This window comes from Carassius auratus, chromosome 6 (genome assembly GCF_003368295.1).
Source record: "Carassius auratus strain Wakin chromosome 6, ASM336829v1, whole genome shotgun sequence".
Classification (NCBI taxonomy): Eukaryota; Metazoa; Chordata; class Actinopteri; order Cypriniformes; family Cyprinidae; genus Carassius; species Carassius auratus.
The window spans coordinates 28,787-50,063 of record NC_039248.1 but is presented as its reverse complement, the minus strand read 5'-3'; the positions used below and the strand labels follow the sequence as shown (position 1 = coordinate 50,063).

Below are 21,277 nucleotides of genomic sequence, written 5' to 3'. Positions count from 1 at the left end.
CGACTAAAATAGTAATACTCTAAATTAATCGATTTGTGTTTACTTTGAGTATGACTTTAGCCAGATTAAGTTAATCAAAAATCTCTGTTCACGTGGTAGATTCTTCATAGGAATACTGTTGTCCATGTAAACATACTGAGTGTCTAAGCAGATATGAAGGAAAGTAGGAAACCAGATTCATGAAGTCACATAAGCACTCTGAAGTCCTGGCATGGATGTTGGGTGATATGCGTGTCTGGTAAGGTCAGTTTTCTATTGGTCTCATAATGGTGCTGCTTTTATGTGTTTCCTGCCGTTATAATAGCAGCGGGACAGCAGGTATTTCACTGGCACAGTAATTGCCCTTGAGAGGCTGGGAATGGCACATACTTTTCTATTCCTCTTTCACATATTACAAAAAAGGAGCATTTTAGTACAGCTATTTGCAGCTCGAGAAAAACTAGACAAATAACTGGAAGGGAAATGCATGCAAGAAGTCTTTGTTTGTTGGCTGTAACATCAATATGATATCCAATAACAAACCATCACAGCACAGAAATAGAATTCAACATTAGAGCGTTGTGAAACCCAATCTGTTCATATGGATGCATCATTTTTGGTTCAATGTGAGATTTCCTCAATATGACCCTCCGTCTTTCATAGGTTCATAGATATTTGATGGAATTAATAAAAGGGAAACACTCACATACCAAACAGATAGTGAATGAAATAATAAAAAAAGCCACCACAACAGTCTGAGGCAATGAAAGCAAACCAGCTTCATTAGCCATGTGTGTTTGGCAGCACTAATGGAGATTAATGACCACATGTGAAAACGGTGCCTGCAGAGGCATATTAACAGGGAAATGCTTCATTCTAATGCACATGGAAACAAGTCCAGTCAATAAACAACTGCTGCTCACATATACAGCATCCCAGACGACTATCATCGAATTATAATGTGTCAGACTAGAGCTTCTGAGAACAGACAGTACAGTATGTCACTAAAATCTGTATTTGTAATGCATGTTTTAAAGAATATGAGAAAGCAATGTAGTGCATCCACACTGACCTGCAACTCTATACTGAAAATAAAGTGATTTCTGTAGGTTATCACAATTAATATTTTCTTTATTATAATCATAAATTCTAAAGTAGGTATCAGATTTTAGCAAATGAAAATAAGTTTGAATAAAAACTATATATAGGCCTTTAAAAATAATAATAATAATAAAAGATAAAAAAAATCTAAGTTACAACAAAATGACTAAAACCATAACTAAAATTAAAATTAAAAAAAAAAATTTTATATATATATATATATATACTTTTATTTTCTATAACAATCAATAAGAAAGGTTTTGATGTCTCACTTGACAAAATGTGGAGAAACTGAACACCTTATATCACAGAGTTTGCTTATTTGCATGCCGATTTCATCCAAAATGAGTCCAAAATGAGTTTTTGTTTAAAATGACACATAGCTCACTGTAAAATAACTTACATTACTTGTTACTTATTTACTGAAGCTGCATTTTAATCTGACGGATTGCTCCAAGTAAAAGCAACAACAACAAATTTTCTATTAACGTTACGGAAAGAACTTTGAGAAAATACCACCAGAATTTTTCGCCAAAGTACAGAAAACATTCCCTGGTATCTAGGTGGTTGCATTCTGAGTAAAATGTCAGCAACATTGTCAAAATGACATGCATTGTGATCTGTGAGCTGCTGCAAATGTCTGATTTAAATAAGACGTTAAATGAGACGGAGAGGGGAAGGTGATCTTGACGCCTAATCACAGAGACAGAAATGTTCGTGGCAGGTTGACTCTGTGAGAGCCACTCTGTAACCCTCCTGTGAATCTCATCTTAATGTGCATTTCAAACCCACTCAATTATTCAAATTCACCATGGCAACAGCATTAATGAATGTCCTTCATAGAATCAAACCGTTACAAAAGATGAATCTTGCATGTAACGTTCAGGTGTCAAAGGCACATTATGAAAGGTTCATGCCGTGTCAAAAGTTTCCCTAAATCATATTTCACACCAGATCACAGCAGTTTTTCTCAGCTAGTTTAATGCATTTCTCCTCCCTTTTAGAAGTCGATAAGCCTGTTTATGTTTTTAATCATATCTGATCATGATTATATGCTTAGCTGCATTTGTATTTGCATTCTCAATTCCAGTTGAGAACCGTTGATATATTGAACATTTTTTTTAAGTCATTCTAAAACATCTGCATATGCTGTATTTTACTGCTTAGCACCAACAAAATAGAAAATAAAAATAAAGCTGCCTTGAAAAATGTGATGAACCTGTACCAAAACATGCAAATCTCTGAAAAGAGCCATTAATCTAAACAGTCGCATTCTACCAAGTGTTAGAGAAAGCCTTTAAAACTGTTTCAGTTGTAAGCTCACTGATATAACAGTAAGTACATCTGTTGAGGCCGCAAAACATCGTGGCTGTTTACCGTCACACCAGAGATGATGATGATGTGTAGAAATGCTAATTTTATTCAGTTTTTAGGCCACTTCTCTCTGTCTCTCGTCTTTCTAACACTCATGGAGCACTGTTATGCCTCGAATGCCTCTGAATAGACATCAGCTTTCAAATCATCCGGAGAGAACACAATGTTCTCAGTGAGCTCACATACAAGCAAGAATTGTATACAGCTGGGAAATAAGACAGAGTGCAGTGTGGCATTATGCTTTACACAGGGAGTGAATGAGAGTTCCCTATCAGATGAATAAGCTTCGGACAATGTCATTGAATACGTGTGAGCAGAATTATTGTTACTTTCTGATAACAGAAAGAGGATATTTCAGTGACTCTTAATGCAGGTTACATTGTTACGCCAGTAGAACAAGTGAGTTATATTTTAATCTGGTGACAATATACTACAATTTTATTTTTTTAATTTCACATAAACTGTAGATCTCCAATAATCACTGATATGCATGAATCTCATTACAAAAGCACCAAGAAAACAATTGTGCCTTAATCCAATGTTGTTTATTGTTCTATGCAAATTTTATTATACAATGCTTCATTTGCATATGTAAACAACATTTCTGAAAAAAAGAATGTAATACAAAAAAAAACAATGGCCTGTGATTAATTAATTAGGGATGAATGGTGCTATATATTTATTTTGTATTACTCTATTCACTGTATGTCTTACGTTAAATAAAATGAAGATATTGTAGATATTGTATATGCCACTTGTGCTGAAGAAAAGAAGAAGAAGAAGAAAAATCTAATAAATCAAAGTAAATATAGAAAAGAAAGAAAAAAGGATTGCGCAAAGGAAACCAATTAGTCTGTGCACTTCAGCCACCCCAGAACCAACTCAATTACACCCAGCGTTTTGTCCCAAGGCTGCCAGAATCTTTCATCATTTGATTCGATAGCAGTAGAAATGCCACCCCGACAAACCCATCTCTCAACTGAAATGAAAACCTTCATCTTTCTCCTTCCTCCAGACTTCTTCCAGTCTTTGTTGTTCACTCATCTTGCTGCCATCACTGCAGACTTAAAAGGTCAGAATATGCTCTAGAATTAAAATGAGTCAACATCATACACTAAAATTCATGTTCTGATATTGTAGCTATGAATATTTAGCAGTGTCTTTTCTCTGCAAGACAGGTACTGTGTGATGAAAACAAGCATCTAAAGCAACCAAATTGATCTCGAAACTGACAAACAGATTTATTATTACTTAAGAGGAGTCCTTCTGATCCATATGACCAGACGTGATTTATAGGTCTGAGATTAAATGAATTAATGAACAAGTCTCAGTTAATTTTTTACATCAACTTTAATTTTAGCTGATTGGTTTGTTTACTATCTTTAAGTGCCATTGAAATGTAATTTCTTAATGCACTTGAGCATTTCCATAAAAAGTTATAGGAGTTTGTTTGTCTTTATGTGTGTGTGTGTGTGTGTGTATGTGTGTTCTAGTTTCTCAATTAATGAGGCTTATGTTTAGAAAAAGTTTAGATGAAGCGTACCACATTTCAAAAAGTTTTAGCTATTTTAACAATTTTTTTATTATTATTATAACACTGAAATAATAACCAATAGATTCCCCAATTAGAAAATGATTCTGAGCTACTATGCAAGATTCAAATAAATTACTGAAATAAAGAATGTTTTAAATAGAACGTCTCTAGGTTATGTATGTAACCCTAGTTCCTCGAGGGAACGAGACGCTGCGTCGAACAACGCTTTGGGGAACGCGCTTAGCATGAGCGACTCTGAATATCGTGTGTAATCAGTCCAATGGAAGAGCATGACGTCACAGGTGGGGTGACGTAAGTGACCAGGAAGCTATAAAAGCACGTGCCGTGCAGCTGGCGTCAGCTTCGAGTACCAGCAAGCGCCGGCAGGGGTGGCGGGGGTATGGCTCCAAGACGCAGCATCTAGTTCCCTCGAGGAACTAGGGTTACATAAGTAACCTAGAGACGTTCCTCTTCAGGAACTCGAGCTGCGTCGAACAACGCTTTGGGGAACGAGTACCAACGTCGCCAGACTACCAAAACCCTGCTTAGTGTGTATCCGAAGAGTACAGCTTAGGACGAGAGTACAGAAGCGCCTGCAGTGACTGGCATGTCTAGGCAATAGAATTTAACAAACATAGAAGGCATGGACCACCCCGCAGCATTGCAGATGTCCAGCATGGATACACCTGCTAGGAAGGCCTTGGAGGCCGCCATACCCCAAATAAAGTGAGCCTTGGCTCCCGACAGCAGGGGCCAAACAGAGGACTCATAGGTGGTGTTGATAGCCTCGACTATCCAACGACTAATAGTCTGCTTAGAAGCAGGAGAACCCCTCTTGGGGGGACCGTAGCATACAAGCTATTGGTCAGTTTTTCTCCACAGGACAGCTCTCTGGATGTATGTGTCCAGCGCTCGAACTGGACACATACAATTTAGCTTCGCTTGGTCGGGCTCCTGAAAGGGAGGAGGACAGAAGGCCTGCAGCACTACAGGTCGTGGTGTAACAGAGGGAACCTTGGAACATATCCCACTCGAGGGTATATGAACGCTTTGGTCATACCAGGTGCAAACTCAAGATAAGTGGAGCCACAGAGAGAGCCTGAAGATCTCCTACTCTCTGCAGAGAGGTGATAGCCAACAGAAAGGAGGTTTTAAGTGTAAGATGTCTGTTTGAACTATCCCTTGGTCTTGAGCCACCACTGTAGGGGTCTCATGTACAGCAGGCCAAGAGGTATCATGTTGGACGCAGCTGCCATCAGACCCAACAATCTCTGAAATTGTTTGACAGTAAGTGACTGGCCTTCTCGACTGAGATGAGGATCGACTCGATACGAGCAGGGGACAATCGTGCCTGCATCGCAGACGAATCCCATACTAAGCCTAGATAGGTGTTTCTCTGAACTGGAGAAAGTACACTCTTCTTGGCGTTCAGTCTCAAACCCAGCTCCCCCATATGTGCGAGGACAACATCTCGATGCCGAGATGCAACCTGCTCTGACTGAGCTAAAATCAACCTATTGTCGATATAGTTGAGAATGCAGATGCCCTGCTTGCGCAGGGGGTCCAGAGCCACGTCTACACATTTTGTGAATGTGCGGGGTGAGAGTGCAAGGCCGAAGGGAAGTACTCGATATTGGTAAGCTTCGCCCCCGAAAGCGATCCTCAGAAACTTCCTGTGTTGTGGAAGGATGGATATGTGGAAGTATGCATCTTCGAGATCTATTGTGACAAACCAGTCCTCGGACCTGATCTGAGCTACAACATGCTTGATTGTGAGCATTTAGAACTTCAATCTCATAACTGAACGATTTAAGACCCTCAAGTCTATAATCGGACGCAACCCCCCATCCTTCTTTGGAACCATGAAATACCGGCTGTAAAATCCAGACTCCCTGTCTTGAGGATGGACCACCTTGATGGCCTCCTTCTCTAATAGGGTTTTCAATTCCTGTTCCATAACCAGACCTTGCCTGGGGCTGACTATCGTCGGGATGACCCCGTTGAATATTGGCGGCGCAGAGCCGAACTGAATACGGTAGCCTTTTTCTACTGTGTGCAGGACCCATTGAGATACATTTGGCAGTAGTTTCCACGCTGCTAAATAATCTACTAAGGGAATCAGTCTCTCGAGACAGACTTCTGGTGTAAGAGGCCCCCGCAGGGGCGTCAAGTGTCTCAGCCCCACTACGCGCACAGGCGGAAGATACTGAGACTGATGCTTGCTGGGGACCACTGCACCCTGGAACACTGGCAGGGTTGGCAGATCAGCCCCCAGAAGGCGCTGAGGCAAGACGGGTACCGTGTACTGTGGTGTGTATCGCTCTACCCCAGCAGAGGCTGCCCTCTGAAACCCTGGGCTTTTGGCGTCAGGGTTTCTTGTCCGAGGACTTCTTAGCTTCTATGACTGCCCTAAGATCTTGTTTAGGCTTAGAAGACCTCGGCCGAGAGCGTTGGGACTCTCGTTCCCGACGTGGAGGAGCACGAGAGGCGACGCTCTGTTTCTGGGCCTCGTGATAAGAGGAGCTAGGGTGCGGCTGGGGCATCTCCCGCCCAGATGCCCCGAGAGAGTGACGAGGGAGGAACTTATGGAACGCCGCAGCTTGTTTGCGGGCCTCCTGAAACCTGTCGACGACAGAATTGACTGCGTCGCTGAACAGGCCAGTCGGCTTAATTGGGGCGTCCATGAGGCGGAGGGAGAGATCATCAGTCCTTCTTAGTTCTGATATATCATGGGACTTGATCTCCTCTCCATCATCTAGCTCTTTAAGCAGGTCGGCTTGGTATGCCTGTAACACCGCCATGGTGTGCAGACATGCACCTGTTCCACCCGGGGCATCGCTCTATAACCGCGCTCTCCCATCCCCACTACATTGCCATAGTAGTCAGACGAGGGGATGTAGAGGCGTCTAAAAATGGGGGTCTGATCATGCAGGTCGGGAAAGAATGGTAGGCCCTGGCTGGGAAGTGGCTTACTCGCGCGCAGGAAGTGTTCATCGAGATTGCTTCGCTGTGGTTCGGTCGTTTTTTCGGCAGGCCACTCAATGCTTAATTTGGCCACCGCGCGAGTAACCACCTCCAAGAGCTCCTCGTATTGCGGCGAATGGGGTGGCGAATCCCTGTCAACCGACTCTATATCAACCTCCTCGGAGGAAGAGAGGCAGAGCATCGATCCCTCTCCCTGGGTGGACGGAACTGCTGAGCGTGATTCCGACTCCAGGGATTGGGCGCTGGATCTGGCGGAAGTGGAAGGAGAAAGGGACTGGCCCGTCCCCATTCCCTCCACCAAATCCACTTGCAAACCCCATGAATGTAGCCCCCTTTCTGCCTCTGCAGAAGCGGGACCAGCACCGCGGAGAATGCTGGCGTAGGCCCCCTCCTCGAAGAGGGCCCTCCGGGAACCAAGCAGCCGCACCGACATACACTCACAGTGCCCTCTCGAGAGCCGACTCAGCGTGCTTCGCTCCCAGGCAAACCACGCAAAAGCTGTGTGTATCCCCACCCGTTATATATCGCGGGCAGGGAGGAACACACAACCTATAATATGATTTGGAATCGCCATCAGTATGCTTGGATTTCGCCTTGCTCTTTGGCATGACTTGGAGCTCTAACTGGACAGACAACAGTAAATAAGACTCACAAGACAAACAAGTGACATTCACACACAGAGCACTTGCTGAAAGACGTGAAGCTGACGCCAGCTGCGCGGCACATGCTTTTATAGCTTCCTGGTCGCTTACGTCACCTCGTCTGATTTTATTTTAATTTTTAGTGCAATGCATTTCTGTTCATTTAAACTGTTCATTTCACATTAATCACAATTAAAATCAATAAAAGTGTCAATAAAAGCATATTTGATGTCAATTTGCTTTTGTTTCTGATGCATAAATATGTAACGAAAAAGAAGTAAATAATAAGCAGAAATTTAGAAAAGTAGCCATTCTGTAAAACCTTGATTGTATTGTAGTGTAGATTTCAGAGATCACTAATTACAATGCTTTTGGGAAGCACAGTTCTGCTCAACTGAGCTGGAGTAAAACTCATGCATTTTAACCAGTTCTCCTTCTTTTCCTCCTTTATGCCAGATGTACATGCCTTGTCTCGAGCAGGACACACACACACACACACACACACACACGTCTGGTTTCATCAGTGCTGATAGAGGAGAACTGGATCTCTCATGGGAATGACCATTACCAGGCAAAGGTGGGTTCATTTTGACCTGTGTGAAACTGCCAGAGAGAATTTCAATCAAGCAACACAGAGGACCAACTAAAGAAGAAAAAAACTCCAGGACTTCAGGCTGTGATTACATGGCCAACACCTCATAATAATGGGAAAAATGGGATGATTTTACTCTTTTACGCTTGAAAAATGGTGTGTACTGAGAACTTTGACAGTTGAAACAAGAAGCCTTTTGATGTTCATTCATGTTTATTACATGCTATAGATTTGTGTTGCATTGTTTGATTTTAGTACATAAGAGTAATAAAATGAGCAAATTAGCAGGAAAAAGAAAATCTGTGTGTTTTAAAGGCAATGTAATGCAGTCCAGGTGCTCTTTAAATTGCCGAACTGTGCTCCACTTCCAGCAATTCATGGTGTTTAAAATTAGCCATGACATTCATCACTGGCACCTGGAGAGGAGCAGGGCACCGGCCGTCCTTCAGTCGGCACACATCTGCATCCTCAGTGCACTGCAGAAGAGCAGTCACAGGGGGAGCCAGAGTCTGCATGCATGCTTGTTTCTCTCAAAGGTATTTGCTCGGCTGGTGCATGTGAGCTGGATCTTTACATAATGAACAGCAGATAATCAACAGGAGAATTTCTATGCATGTTTTAAAATAGTTGAGCTATCACCTGCTGTGTCCTACATTTAGCTACAGGAGCTGTTGCAATTTGTGCCATTAATTACCATGAGGTATGGAAAAGAAAAAAGAAACATAATGCATTTTAATATGAATGCATGTGATGTCAGATAGAACAAAAGTAACTGTTAGCGCCTGTGGTTAATTGAATGCTTACATTAAATTATGGCTCAAGTCGTTCTGTCTTTCCTCTGGATGGAAACAGTTTCAAGAGGAGTTTCGCGGACCGCTGCCTACAAAGACAGCATACTATAAAGCAAAACGTCATAAGAGAACTTGATGCACCACACAAACACTCTTGCAAAGTGCACTGGAGATTACAGAAGCTTATTTCTTCCACATAAGAAAAAACAAAACATGATATGGCAAATCACAATTATGAGATAAATTTCATATTCATGAGATAAAAGGCTGAAATTGTTATAAAAGGTTAACAGTATGACAAAAAGTCATAATTATGAGACAAAATTATATTAAAATTAAAAAATGATTACATAAAGTTTAAAGCCATTATTATGACTCATAATTAACATAGCAGTATTGTGACAGTCATGCTTTATAAATTATGAGATACTAAGTCATAACAAAATATTTACATTGTGACATTGAAGTCAATTGCATTTTAAAAATCATAAATATGACAGTCTAAATAATGACATAAATACATAAATAAAGACATAAATAAATAACATAAATCTGAATTATGAGATAATAAGTTATGTCAACTTTATTACTAAAAGTTAACAGGTTAAGACGACTGACTGAATTTAGACATATGAACGAGTGATTAATATCATAGCAGTTTTGCCTAAAACAACCACCAAATAGTATTTTATTACTTCTTATTATAGTTTGAATTGGCTCATCATTAATAACTGTCAGTTAAACTGTTATCTGGTATTTAGAACATGAAAAATGGTACTGAATATATGTCTCTCTGTGTTTTAGCAAACATTCAACAACAGCATATCTTCTTCTCTTCTTGTGCACATGACCACACTGCTCAAAAATCATCACGCTTTGTATTTCTATAATTCATGTTCAGGTTTATCACACTTGTTGTTCCAGATAAACTGTGAGTTTGCTGCTGACGGATCAATAAACGCTACATCTGCTGTCAGAGGACAACACAACAACACCAAGAACACAGAGAAGACTACAGTCCTGGAGCAGCTTACAAAGAGTGTTTAATTACTTAGGATATTTTCACAGGCTTTTCAGTAACAATATCTATACATTCTTAAATACTTACTTATTTACTTGGTAATAACATAAGACAATCTCTTTTTTTTTCTGAGAAAAAGGTATCAAACCTTGGTTCGTTTTTGCCTTTGCAACAAGGTAAAAATAAATAAATAGTGGCGATACTACTACTACTACTACTAATAATAATAATTTAAAGGGGAAATAGGAAAATATTTTTTTCTTGCCCCTTTAGCAGATTATTATTTTTTTCACATATTGAGGAAGTTTTTACAGAGCCCCGCACATGAAATGCAAGAAAAATAAAAAAAAAATTGTGCGCACTATTTACTAGTTTGTTCCCTCAATTTACTAAAACGTGCACACGATAACTATTGCGTTCCCTCGATTTACTATTGCGTTCGCTTGATTTATAAATTGTGCGCACGATTTAGCAAATCGAGGGAACGAATTAGTAAATGTGTGCACAATTTATAAATCGAGTGAACGCAATAGTAATCATGCGTATGTACGTTTTAGTACATTGAGGAAACAATTTGCGTGTCATGTGCAGGGCTCGGTGTTTTTTTTTTTTTTTTTTTGCAGTGTTTTTGTCTTAGTTTGTGGTATTACCATCATTACTATTTCTCATATAGATTTAAGAATGTGAGAGTATTTCGGATTTACTTTAAAATTAGATCCATTTATTTATTTATTTAATTGTGTGTATTTATTTTATTTTATTTTATTTTTAGTTGTGGTTCAGTGTGGTGCATATTTTAACAACAACAATGGGGCATTGTAGAAGGATTCCATGACAGTTTTAATTTGAATGTCAATTAACTAACTAACTAAATAAATAAATAAAAGAAAAAGACCACTGGGACAAAAAAAGAAAAGTGCCTAAAGTTGCAGAAGCACTAATGTGGTGTTTTTTCTTTCTTTATTTTTTCTCTCTTTTTCTCTCTCTCTCTCTCACTCTCTCTCTCTCTTTATTTTATTATTATTATTTTTTTCTAAACTAGCCTCTGAAACACCTTTATTGCTTTTAGTTTTTTTTTACGCTGTAAACATAACTGTAAAAAAAAAGTAAAAAAAAAATTTTTTTTTTTTTGATTTGATTCACTCTGATCAGTATTCAAGATTATTTAGCCAAAAAAATACATATGTCCATGTGTTATACTTGTTTGCGATCTCCTCACATGCATTTTCCAGCAGAGGACAGATTAGTTCACAACAGAGAAAACATTTCTAATACTGACTTGTTGAAAAGTGTTGGACACATTATACGTATTTTAGAAGAATTCACATAATGTATTAGAGGAGCATTAAAAGTAAGAGGGTTCACAATTCTTTCTAAAGTTGTTTGACTCTAAGATTCTTGAACATTGATAGTCTTGAATCCGTGCAGGATGGTGGGAGGATTCATCAACACTAAACTAGCGTAAAGCATCCTGGCACCCGCCATCCTGGGAGTGAAATTAATGGGGATCCTCATGGTTTCTCGAGGCTGGATCATAAGCCTGAAATATAAGGAACAGGACATTTAGGGAGAAACAACAGGAGAGCATCACTCTTACTGTTACAAGCGCCACTATTAATGCTGCTCATGTTTAGCGTAAGTGGTTTATTACACAGAGGTTAATTTGTAGGTCTGTATATTGGGGCAAATCTACAGTTTAAACTTACACCAGAGATTCTGCGATACACATACACACAGAAACTGAAATAACCTGTGATTCAGAAATGCTGCTGGACAAGTGCATGACTTTTAATAAGACACAGCTGTACACTGTGTACTCCCTCCCAATGAACACATACTGTACGTCTGAATGAACTCAACTGTTTGACGCCCATCAGCGACTTTTTCACACAGACTCACTCTTCAGGTATGTACACAAAAATACATCACAGTAACCATAGTTTTACTGCACTGTAGTGGAAACTGTACTGTAGTCACTGTTTATACATTTGGAAAGGAGTTGTCAGATTTCAACGTGAGATAGTGGGAAATGGGTGTGGATAGAAATGGATGAATATGGATGTGTAATTTTTGTATATATTAAAATACTCAAGCTAATAATGCGGAGACATTTATAGGCTGATTCTTCTGAAAAGTATATATCTGACAGTTTATAAACATTCTGTTTGTTTGGCCATTGACTGATGGGGCGTGTTTGGGAAACCTGTTCATAACAGTCATTTAGTTGCATGATGATGTTTGTATTCATTTGGTGATTGTATTCATTTCGCTCAGAAATAAAAGACTTCATGTACCTTGTTTGAACCTTCTCCTGAAGTCCTGAACATGCCACAGTCAGTTCACCGCTCACTGCAGTGCTGAATGGGTTGGTGAAGGTCACTGTGGCCTCTTGCTGCATGTTGATGACCACATACTCATTCTGAACCTGGAATAATAAAATAAATCTTAGGCTTCATGTTTAATGCATTATAAAGTATGTTTGTATATTTGTATGTTATAATGATACATTTCCATAAATAATTGTAACCAAAATTAACATGCATTTTAATATTTTTATAATTATTAATTTACAATTATTGTTAGAAGAATTGTAAGATAACAAATAAAACATTTATCTTGTGGTGAAAATGGGCTTCCATAGAAATTAGTTGTTTGTTATGTATTCTATTACATTAGGCCTGTTTTACAAGGCGTAACAATGAATAAAAAAAAATTATAATTTAATATTACTGTGGTTACAGTTATTTATAAGATCATGCAATGCATTAAAATATGTTTATAATGCATTATATATAAAAGTCTCAAGTTAAGTGTTTTCACAATCTTTCCCACATAGGATCTATGATTTTGGATTGATGCATGTCTTTATTAAGTAGGTCTTAAAAATAATCTGAAAATGGTTTAATTTGTAACTAAACAAATGACTTGTCTTTTCAACTTACTAACTGCATTCTCAACCAGGAGGGGACTCTATTTTGTCCTAAGTGATTGATCGAGTCATGCTGACTTTTTTAAACAACAACATTAAATGGCAACATGGATTGGGCCAGCATATACCTGTACATTGAGGGAAGGGGTGCGGATGTTGAACTCTTCTGAAGCCAGCACTCTCTCTTGAGACTTCACATCCTCAATAACCACAGCCAGGTTAACCAGAGAATCCTCCTCAGTCTCCTTCCGCATGTACTCCTTGAAGGAGATCTCGTGTTTGATAGTCACAGCTGGTGGAGTACAAGAAACAGGGATCGTGGATTTGACTGAGCAATTCCTACTGAGTCAGTTCGCTACCATTTGGCATTCAAAATCATATGATCCAATAATATCCCCATATGGGTGTTTTTACACTCTGAGACTTGGAAGTATATGTGTTATGCATACTGACTGTGTTCAGAATGTAATATTAGCTTACTGCACAATGTGCACAGCCCACTATTTAAAAAAAAAAGTAAATGAACAGTATGCAGTGTGCATTCCATGATGAACGTTTCAGACAGTAGTAGGCTATAATTTGATCATGTTATCTCAATAAATACATGTGAGTGACATCCAGCTTCTCTTCAGAATGCCTTTATATTTAATTTTTTAATCAAACTATATATATATTATTTTATTTTATATATTTTTTCGCTATATTTATTTATTTATTTATTTTTCACCATAGTTTGCAGGACTCTTACTTTCTTTCGGGCCGATCTTCATGTCATCATGCGCCTCCCAGAAGGCTCCAGTGGGATTGCAGTGGTACTCCTTATTCTGAGCGTTCAAATGTTTTCTCAGAAGTTTCGGAACAGCGACTTTGTTTGTGATTATGACGTTGAAAGAAATGTTTTCGCCAACTACAGGGGCTTTCAGAAGCTGGAGAGAGACTTCAAGGCCCTGAGGTGCTGCATGCAAGGACATGGTAAATGAGATGTTTGATCGCTGCATTCAGTCATATAGTACTCAAACAAACAAAGAAATGGAAAATCAAATGCTAGAACTTACCCACTATTCCTGCAGTACCTTCACCTCTGCGAGCTGGAATAGAGTTTTTTTTTAAGCAGATAAAAAAAAATATATATTTAATATATCATATATGTAGGTGCAAAGTTTTTTTTTTTTTTATTATTATTACTTGTCACTCTTCCTTCTCAGTTTGTTGTATATATGTGTGTGCACATACACACACACATGTATTTTCATTTATTTATTATTATTGTTATTACTGTTTTTCAGATTCTGATTCTAGTCAGATGGATTACATATGTCAGTTTACAAAAATGATAAATTAAGTGACTTACCATCAGCGCTCAGTTCATGACCTCTGCTGTCATCTAAGTGTGGAAGAAGGAAATCTTTGGATTAAACTAGCAGAAATTTAATGGTATGTATTATGTATTTTTTTGTCTCTTACCCATCTCATTTTTGTATTCAGACGTGATGTCCTGCATGCGCATGGATCCTGGATGTTTGGTGCAGATCAGAGCTCCAACTCTGCGTTTATCAATGCTGGTTGATAATACTTTCCCATTTCTGATTATTACTGTGTGCACATTCCCATTCACTGCAGCATAAACGAATGGCACATCATACTGCGCATTCACCTGCCTTTGATAAATGGCTGTAACAGCAGCAGGGCCACAGCGGAACATATCTGTGAAAGAATATTGATGTTTAAGCATCATTATTATCCAGTCACTCAAAAAATAGCATGATTTGGATAAAAACAATGGCATGCTATGTAGGCAGCTCACTAGGTTTTGGAACAAAGCCCACAACTAAACTGGCCCCCCAGATCAGAACTAAACAGCTTAAACCAGCCTATGAGAAACTTTTCTTTTCAGCAGGAATAAAAAAAACACACGAGAATTCCATATGCATAAGCCTTGTATAATTTGCTTTATTGACAGACCTGCGCTTGTCTCTTGTGGCGTGGGGTCGAGAACCTGCCATCCGTCATAACCTCGACCCAGATCAGGTCTCTTCATCCAACTCTCCACCCACACATGGAAGTTCCTGAAAAAGACCAAACACATTAAACTTATAAAAATCCTGAAAAAATTAATTGTTCCTTTTTAATGCATCCAGATCATGATTGTTATGTACACTTTAGCCTAATAATGATGCAGACGTGTTTACTGAAGCAAAGGTAAAGATTAAAAAAATTCAGAAGAAAGAATGTATTATATATATTTTTTTTCTTCTTCAGCTTCTGCATTAAATTGATCAAAAGGCATTTAAAGTGTTACAAAATATTTATATTTCCAAAAAAAAAATGCTTTTCTTCTGAACTTTCTATTCATCAAAGAATCATGAAAAATAAATATATCACAGTTTCCACAAAAATATGAAGCAGCACAATTTTTTTGCATATTGATAAAAATCAGAAATGTTTCTTGAGCAGTAAATCAGCATATAATCCTACTACTTGTCTGCTTGATCCTATTCCATCTCATCTCCTTCAGACCATTTCTCCTGCAGTTGTACCTGCACTCACTCACATCATTAACACATCTCTTCACACTGGTGTTTTTACAGGCTCGTATTTAAGAAACCCACCCTCAACCCATCTCTTTTAGAGAACTACAGAACGGTTTCCCTTCTGCCTTTCATTGCAAAAACACTTGAACGAGCTGTGTCCAACCAAGTCTCTGCATTTCTCACACAGAACAACCTCCTCGACAGCAACCAACTTGACAGGGACCAGTCTGGTTTCAGAAGTGGACATTAAACTGAGACTGCCTTGCTCTCAGTTATTGAAGCCCTAAGACTGGCAAGAGCAGAATCCAAATCTTCAATACTTATCTTGCTTTTTCTGTCCACTGCTTTTGACATGGTTAACCACCAGATCCTCCTATCAACCCTGCTGACAAAGGGCATCTCAGGAACCGTATTCCAGTGGTTTAAGTCTTACAGTACCTATCAGATAGGTCCTTCAAGGTTTCTTTGAGAGGTGAGGTGTCCAACATCTAACTAGTGGTGTGCCTCAGGGCTCAGTTCTTGGACCACTTCTCTTCTCTGTCTACATGGCATCATTAGGTTCTGTCATTCAGAAACATTGCTTTTCATACCACTGCTATGCTGATCACACTCAACTCTACCTCTCATTCCATCAAGATGATCTGATACCTGCTCGCATCTCAGCTTGTCTAACAGACATTTCTTCCTGGATGAAGGCCATCACCTTCAACTCAACCTTCCCAAGACAGAACTGCTTGTGGTTTCATCAAACCTATCGTTTGATCTTCCCATGCATATCATTGCTCTTTTGTTGATTTTGATTGCTTCCATTGTCCTCATTTGTAAGTCACTTTGGATAAAAGCATCTGCTAGATGACTAAATGTAAATGTAATATAAGAATGGAATAAATTAAATTTTAACATATATTCACCTAGAAAACAGCTATTTTAAATTGTAATAATATTACTACTTTCACAGTATTTTGGAAATATGGATTTTAGCATAACTTACCAGATGCTATCTCTGTTGATAGGCAATTTTTCCCCCATCTCATTGTAATATTCTTCAATCACCATATTTCTGTTTGTGTCGTGAGCGGAGTTGAAGTTGGTGACGACTCGAGTCGGAATGCCAAGAGCTCTCATTACTATTACACAAACAAATGCATTTAATATTGTTAATCAACAGCACAAATTAAATTACCACATAATGTCATTGTTTGTGATTATTTTTGTTCAGTCCATGAAACACAAACTGTCTGGTCAGATATCCTTGTGGGGACTCTCCATAGGCGTAATGGTTTTTATACTGTACAGACTGTATTTTCTATCGCCCTTCACCAACCCTACCACTAAACCTAACCCTCACAGGAAACTTTCTGCATTTTTAGATTTTCAAGAAACTTCATTCTGTGTAATTTATTAGCTTGTTTACCCGTGGGGACCTCAATTTAGGTCCCCACCGTGACACGAGTCCCCATGAGTCTGTGTGTATTCAGGTTTAAGTCCCCACCAGAATAGAAAAACAAGTACACATATACACACACACGCACACACACACACACACACACACACACACAACACACACACTCACTAACATTTAAAAGACTGGGATCAGTAAGGTTTTTTTTAAATAAGTCTCTTACAGGATTTATTTGATTAAAAACACAGTTAACAGTAATATTGTGAAATATTATTACGATTTAAAATAAAATTGTTCCACTTGAATATGTTGTAAATTATAATTTATTTCTGTGATCAAAGCTGATTTTCAGCATCATTACTTCCATCTTAAGTCTCATATGATCCTTCAGAAACCATTCTAATACACTGAACCGTCCTACGGAATATTTTTGTAGAAACTGTGATACATTTTATTTTTCAGGATCCTTTGATGAACAGAAAGTTCAAAAGAACAGATTTTATTTGAAACAGAAATCTTTTGTAACATCATAAATGGAATTACTGTCACTTTTGAACAATTTAAAACATTCTTAAAAAAAAAAAAAGTTATATTTGTCCCACCTGTACACATGACAGCAGCAAACACCCAGCACTGTCCGTATTTCACAGGCCTGAATTGTGTTTCTGCCCACATCCTGAGAATATCTGCACTGCCGGTCCACTGTGAAGGGTTGACACCATCTTTGTAGTCACCTGACCACTTTCCCATTAATACCCCTTTATCATCATTAGAGTTCACCTGTTTAGAAAGACAGAGAGACTATATTAATACATGGAGAGATCGAGAGAGCAGAGAGGAGAGAATGAGAGCAGATCCTCACCATCGCTGAGATCACGCGGCCGATGTAAACCGGATTACTGCGGTTGAGTAGATCTTTACCCATATCTGCTTGATGTTGAGGGCTCAACTGCAGCAATTTCATACAGATGTCCAGTATCCCTTTTTCATACTGAAAACACATTTATGCATGACAGGAGTTAAAGCGAAGCCGTTGTTCAGTGCTGAGCTGTCAGTCAATGGTCAAACATCTCACCTGATCAAATGACCAGGGTCTGGAGACGATGTTCCCGGGGCAGCCTTTAAACAGCAGGCCAATATCACTCATGACATATTCAGTCCTCAAATCCTCAGACTGCAGGAACACTGAATCAGCTGCAGAAAAGCACAACCGTTTGTTTGTTTTATTGTGATTTTTGCAGCTGATAAAATAAGAGCAAAAGCTATGTTAAATTACACTATTACAATACATTTTTCCAGCAAGGATGCATAAATAGATTTCAAATAAATGCTGCTGTTTTGAACTTTCTATTCATCAAAGAATCCTGAAAAATAAGATGTGTCACAAAATATGAAGCAAACAGTAAAGCAAATCAGCATATTAGAATGATTGCAGCAAAAAACATTTTTCAGCCTGCCATGTAACAGCATACTATCAAGGCATTAGGTTTTGTATGGACACACAAACAGGACTCACCTTGGCTCCAGGGGTTGCAGAGGAGTGTGAACTGGCCGAGCAGGTGTGTTTTCACAGTCACACGGGTCTCGACTCTCAGCTGGAGTGTGTAGACTCCGACAGAAGCAGACGCAGGGGTGGACAGTGATACTAAAAGAGCACGGGGTCCAGTCGGGTTCGGGAAGCTCCTCTCCAGAACAGCGCTCCATTGATTCAGAGAGGGCTGTCCGAGTCTGGTGACCGGGACCTCCACAGACAGTGGACCTGTGGTGAGGAGAGAGGAGTGGGTACTTATACATCGCTGTAAAATTAAACAAAAAATTATGCCAGGACATTTGGTCCTCATAAAATGTAGGCAAAACCAAACCACCTCACACACAAATGCACAAACATACCTAGAACAATTCGGAAGATCAGATTTTCCTTCATCGGATCGAATGGCCGCCCTTCGTAGCTCATTAGCATTGTGAACGCTTGTCCTCTCCGCAGAACCAGAGTGCTGGAACTCAGACCGTCGGTCTTGTGTCGGATCTGGTTTTGCACCTGTTGCAGGTCTACACTTCGAAGTTTGAACTCTGTGTCAAAAATGAACAAATTATATCTGAGGCAGCTGCAAATGTTTTTATGGAAAAATATAAGTCATTTAAAATGTATTTTTGATAATACTTTTTAAATAATTACATTTTCGAATAAACATTGTTCTAAATTATCTTCAAAAAAGCTGATTTTAAGCAAACAGAAATAGAGCTTAATTATGTTTAAGTGTTTGAAGAAAATAGCAATTAATTAATCATTTATTTAAGTAAAATAGTATGATTGTTTTAAGAAAAGATTAAATGCAATAGGCTAATAAATGTAACTCAGTAACTTATTGTAAGAGGTTTAGCAAAACGAATAAAAAATATATTATAATAATAATTCATAAAACCCAGAAATCATTAAAACATTTAAAAGCTCACCATCCATGATGCAGGGCTGTGGTTTGCTGTTTGATTCAAATTCTTTGTTTATAGTGCTTTTTATATGCAATCCTTCTGCCCCTCCCTGTTCACCAAAGTTGCCAGACCACATTCACGTAAAGACACGCAATGTTACAATCAAAAGAACCTACACCTCAAACAATTACGCAATCGTACATACGTGAGAACTGTTTCAGCAGGTGGATACAGAATGTGCAAGCCCAGACATCTGTGTCATCTACAAATGCCCTATCCCAACAATGCAGGATATTTTCCATGTCCTCATCATACTAACATATGCTGTTTCTTCTATATATTTATTTACTTAATTCTTTCTGTATGCACTGTATGTTCGTTCATTCATTCAGCCAGTCATTCATTCATTCAAGAGTTCTTTCTGGTCCTCAAATCTGATTGGATGAGCCTTTTCAGCATTTGTATTTGCTTTACAGCGAGTGTCATCGCAGATACCCAAACCCACAATCATTTAAGAAAGAGTATAATAATAAAATAATATCTGATATTATGCCACAGAACGTAGTTTTAACTAATGGTTATTGTGGATTATGAGAGTGCACACATAAACAATGTGTGTGTTTTATGTGTGTGTAAATATAGTATGTGATTTAAATTAAAACACGCAGCAAAATACACTAAATTATTTTTATTTAAAGAAGAATAAATAAAGGCAGTATAAAAGGTTATATTAGTGTAAAATTACAAATGAAATAATACTTTTTGCATTACAGTGTGAGAATAGATGTAAAAATGGAAAATACAAATACAGTTTTTTTATCTATTTATTTCTTTAATAAATACTTTTGGAAAGATGATTTCTTTAATGCAATGCAATCTTCTCTTTTTTTTTTGTTCTAGGTTGAAATGGGTTTTGTTCGATTCAGCCCTCAGAGAATAGCCTACTACTAGTGAATCCTGAAGTGATATTTATTTATTTATTGGTTGGTATTTTAATTGATGCTTGAGAGCTTTATTACTCTGCATTGTATAGACTGTGAAAAGTCTGCATTTATAAAGCACGTCATTGGGTCTACAGTCACAGAAAGGGCCTTAAATCACTGAGGTTACACACCCTTACTCACATCAGTGAGACTGAATATATAACAACTTACGACACATATATAAAACAGATAAGCGGTGGAGGGGGTGTGGTGCTTGGTTTCACTCCAAGATCACTCATTCACTCTGCCCATTTTCCGAGGTACTCTGATTATGACACTCTCATGAAGTAGGAGGCAATGTTAAAGGAGGTCATGAAATACTGTATAAAACATGACATGAAACTACCTCTGAATGTATGAGAAATAACTGTGGTATTTACATTACAGATATGATCACAGAAGTGATTTTATGATCACGTCTATGTCAAATGCTGCAATTGAATCAAATGAGGTGATTGCTGTTACAAATATTTATTGAGACTGACACCAGAGGATTAAAAGCATTAAAGGTTTGAGTAGATGGACACACATCATTAAAAGGGAAGTAGAAGAATTAAAAAATTTAGTAAAACATGGTGAATGATAGGATTTGGGCACTATTTAAGTGCATGATAGCAAAGAGTCAAAAAAACACCAAACAATGATCAGAGAGAGCAGTGTCACAAAATTTTTAGATTAGTCACAGAAAAAACGAGTTAAAACACCAAATCCAAAGTTTAACTTTTCTGGTATCTGGGTCCAGAAAGACCTTGTTTCAACAAAAACAAATCAAATACAATACAATCTCAGAAAATGAAAAATACAAAAGCTGTCACTGGGGCAGTACTCTTTCAAAAGGTACTAATGCACACTGGAGGTATTAATAAATACATTTAATGTTCACCTTTTAGAGGTATAGAAGTATAGGTGCACTTTTTGAAAAAGTGACAAATTTATATATATAAAATGTACACATTGGCTATTTCCCCATCATGTTTGTCAATA

At 38.2% G+C, this 21,277-nt stretch overlaps 1 protein-coding gene across 1 annotated transcript; it reads right to left on the bottom strand.

Moving 5' to 3' along the window:
• Positions 1 to 10,624: 10,624 nt before the first annotated feature.
• On the bottom strand, positions 10,625 to 19,366 carry LOC113089140 (protein-glutamine gamma-glutamyltransferase 5-like). Its single transcript, XM_026255933.1, has 16 exons — positions 19,335 to 19,366; positions 18,771 to 18,950; positions 18,397 to 18,639; positions 17,956 to 18,074; positions 17,743 to 17,871; positions 17,483 to 17,660; positions 16,470 to 16,605; positions 14,910 to 15,013; positions 14,412 to 14,651; positions 14,299 to 14,331; positions 14,003 to 14,035; positions 13,696 to 13,902; positions 13,076 to 13,239; positions 12,313 to 12,443; positions 11,156 to 11,558; positions 10,625 to 11,114 (listed from the first exon to the last, which is right to left on the bottom strand). Exons 1-15 carry the CDS (start codon positions 19,339 to 19,341, stop codon positions 11,408 to 11,410), a joined length of 2,055 nt encoding a protein of 684 aa, XP_026111718.1. The 5' UTR covers positions 19,342 to 19,366; the 3' UTR covers positions 10,625 to 11,114; positions 11,156 to 11,407.
• Positions 19,367 to 21,277: the final 1,911 nt, after the last annotated feature.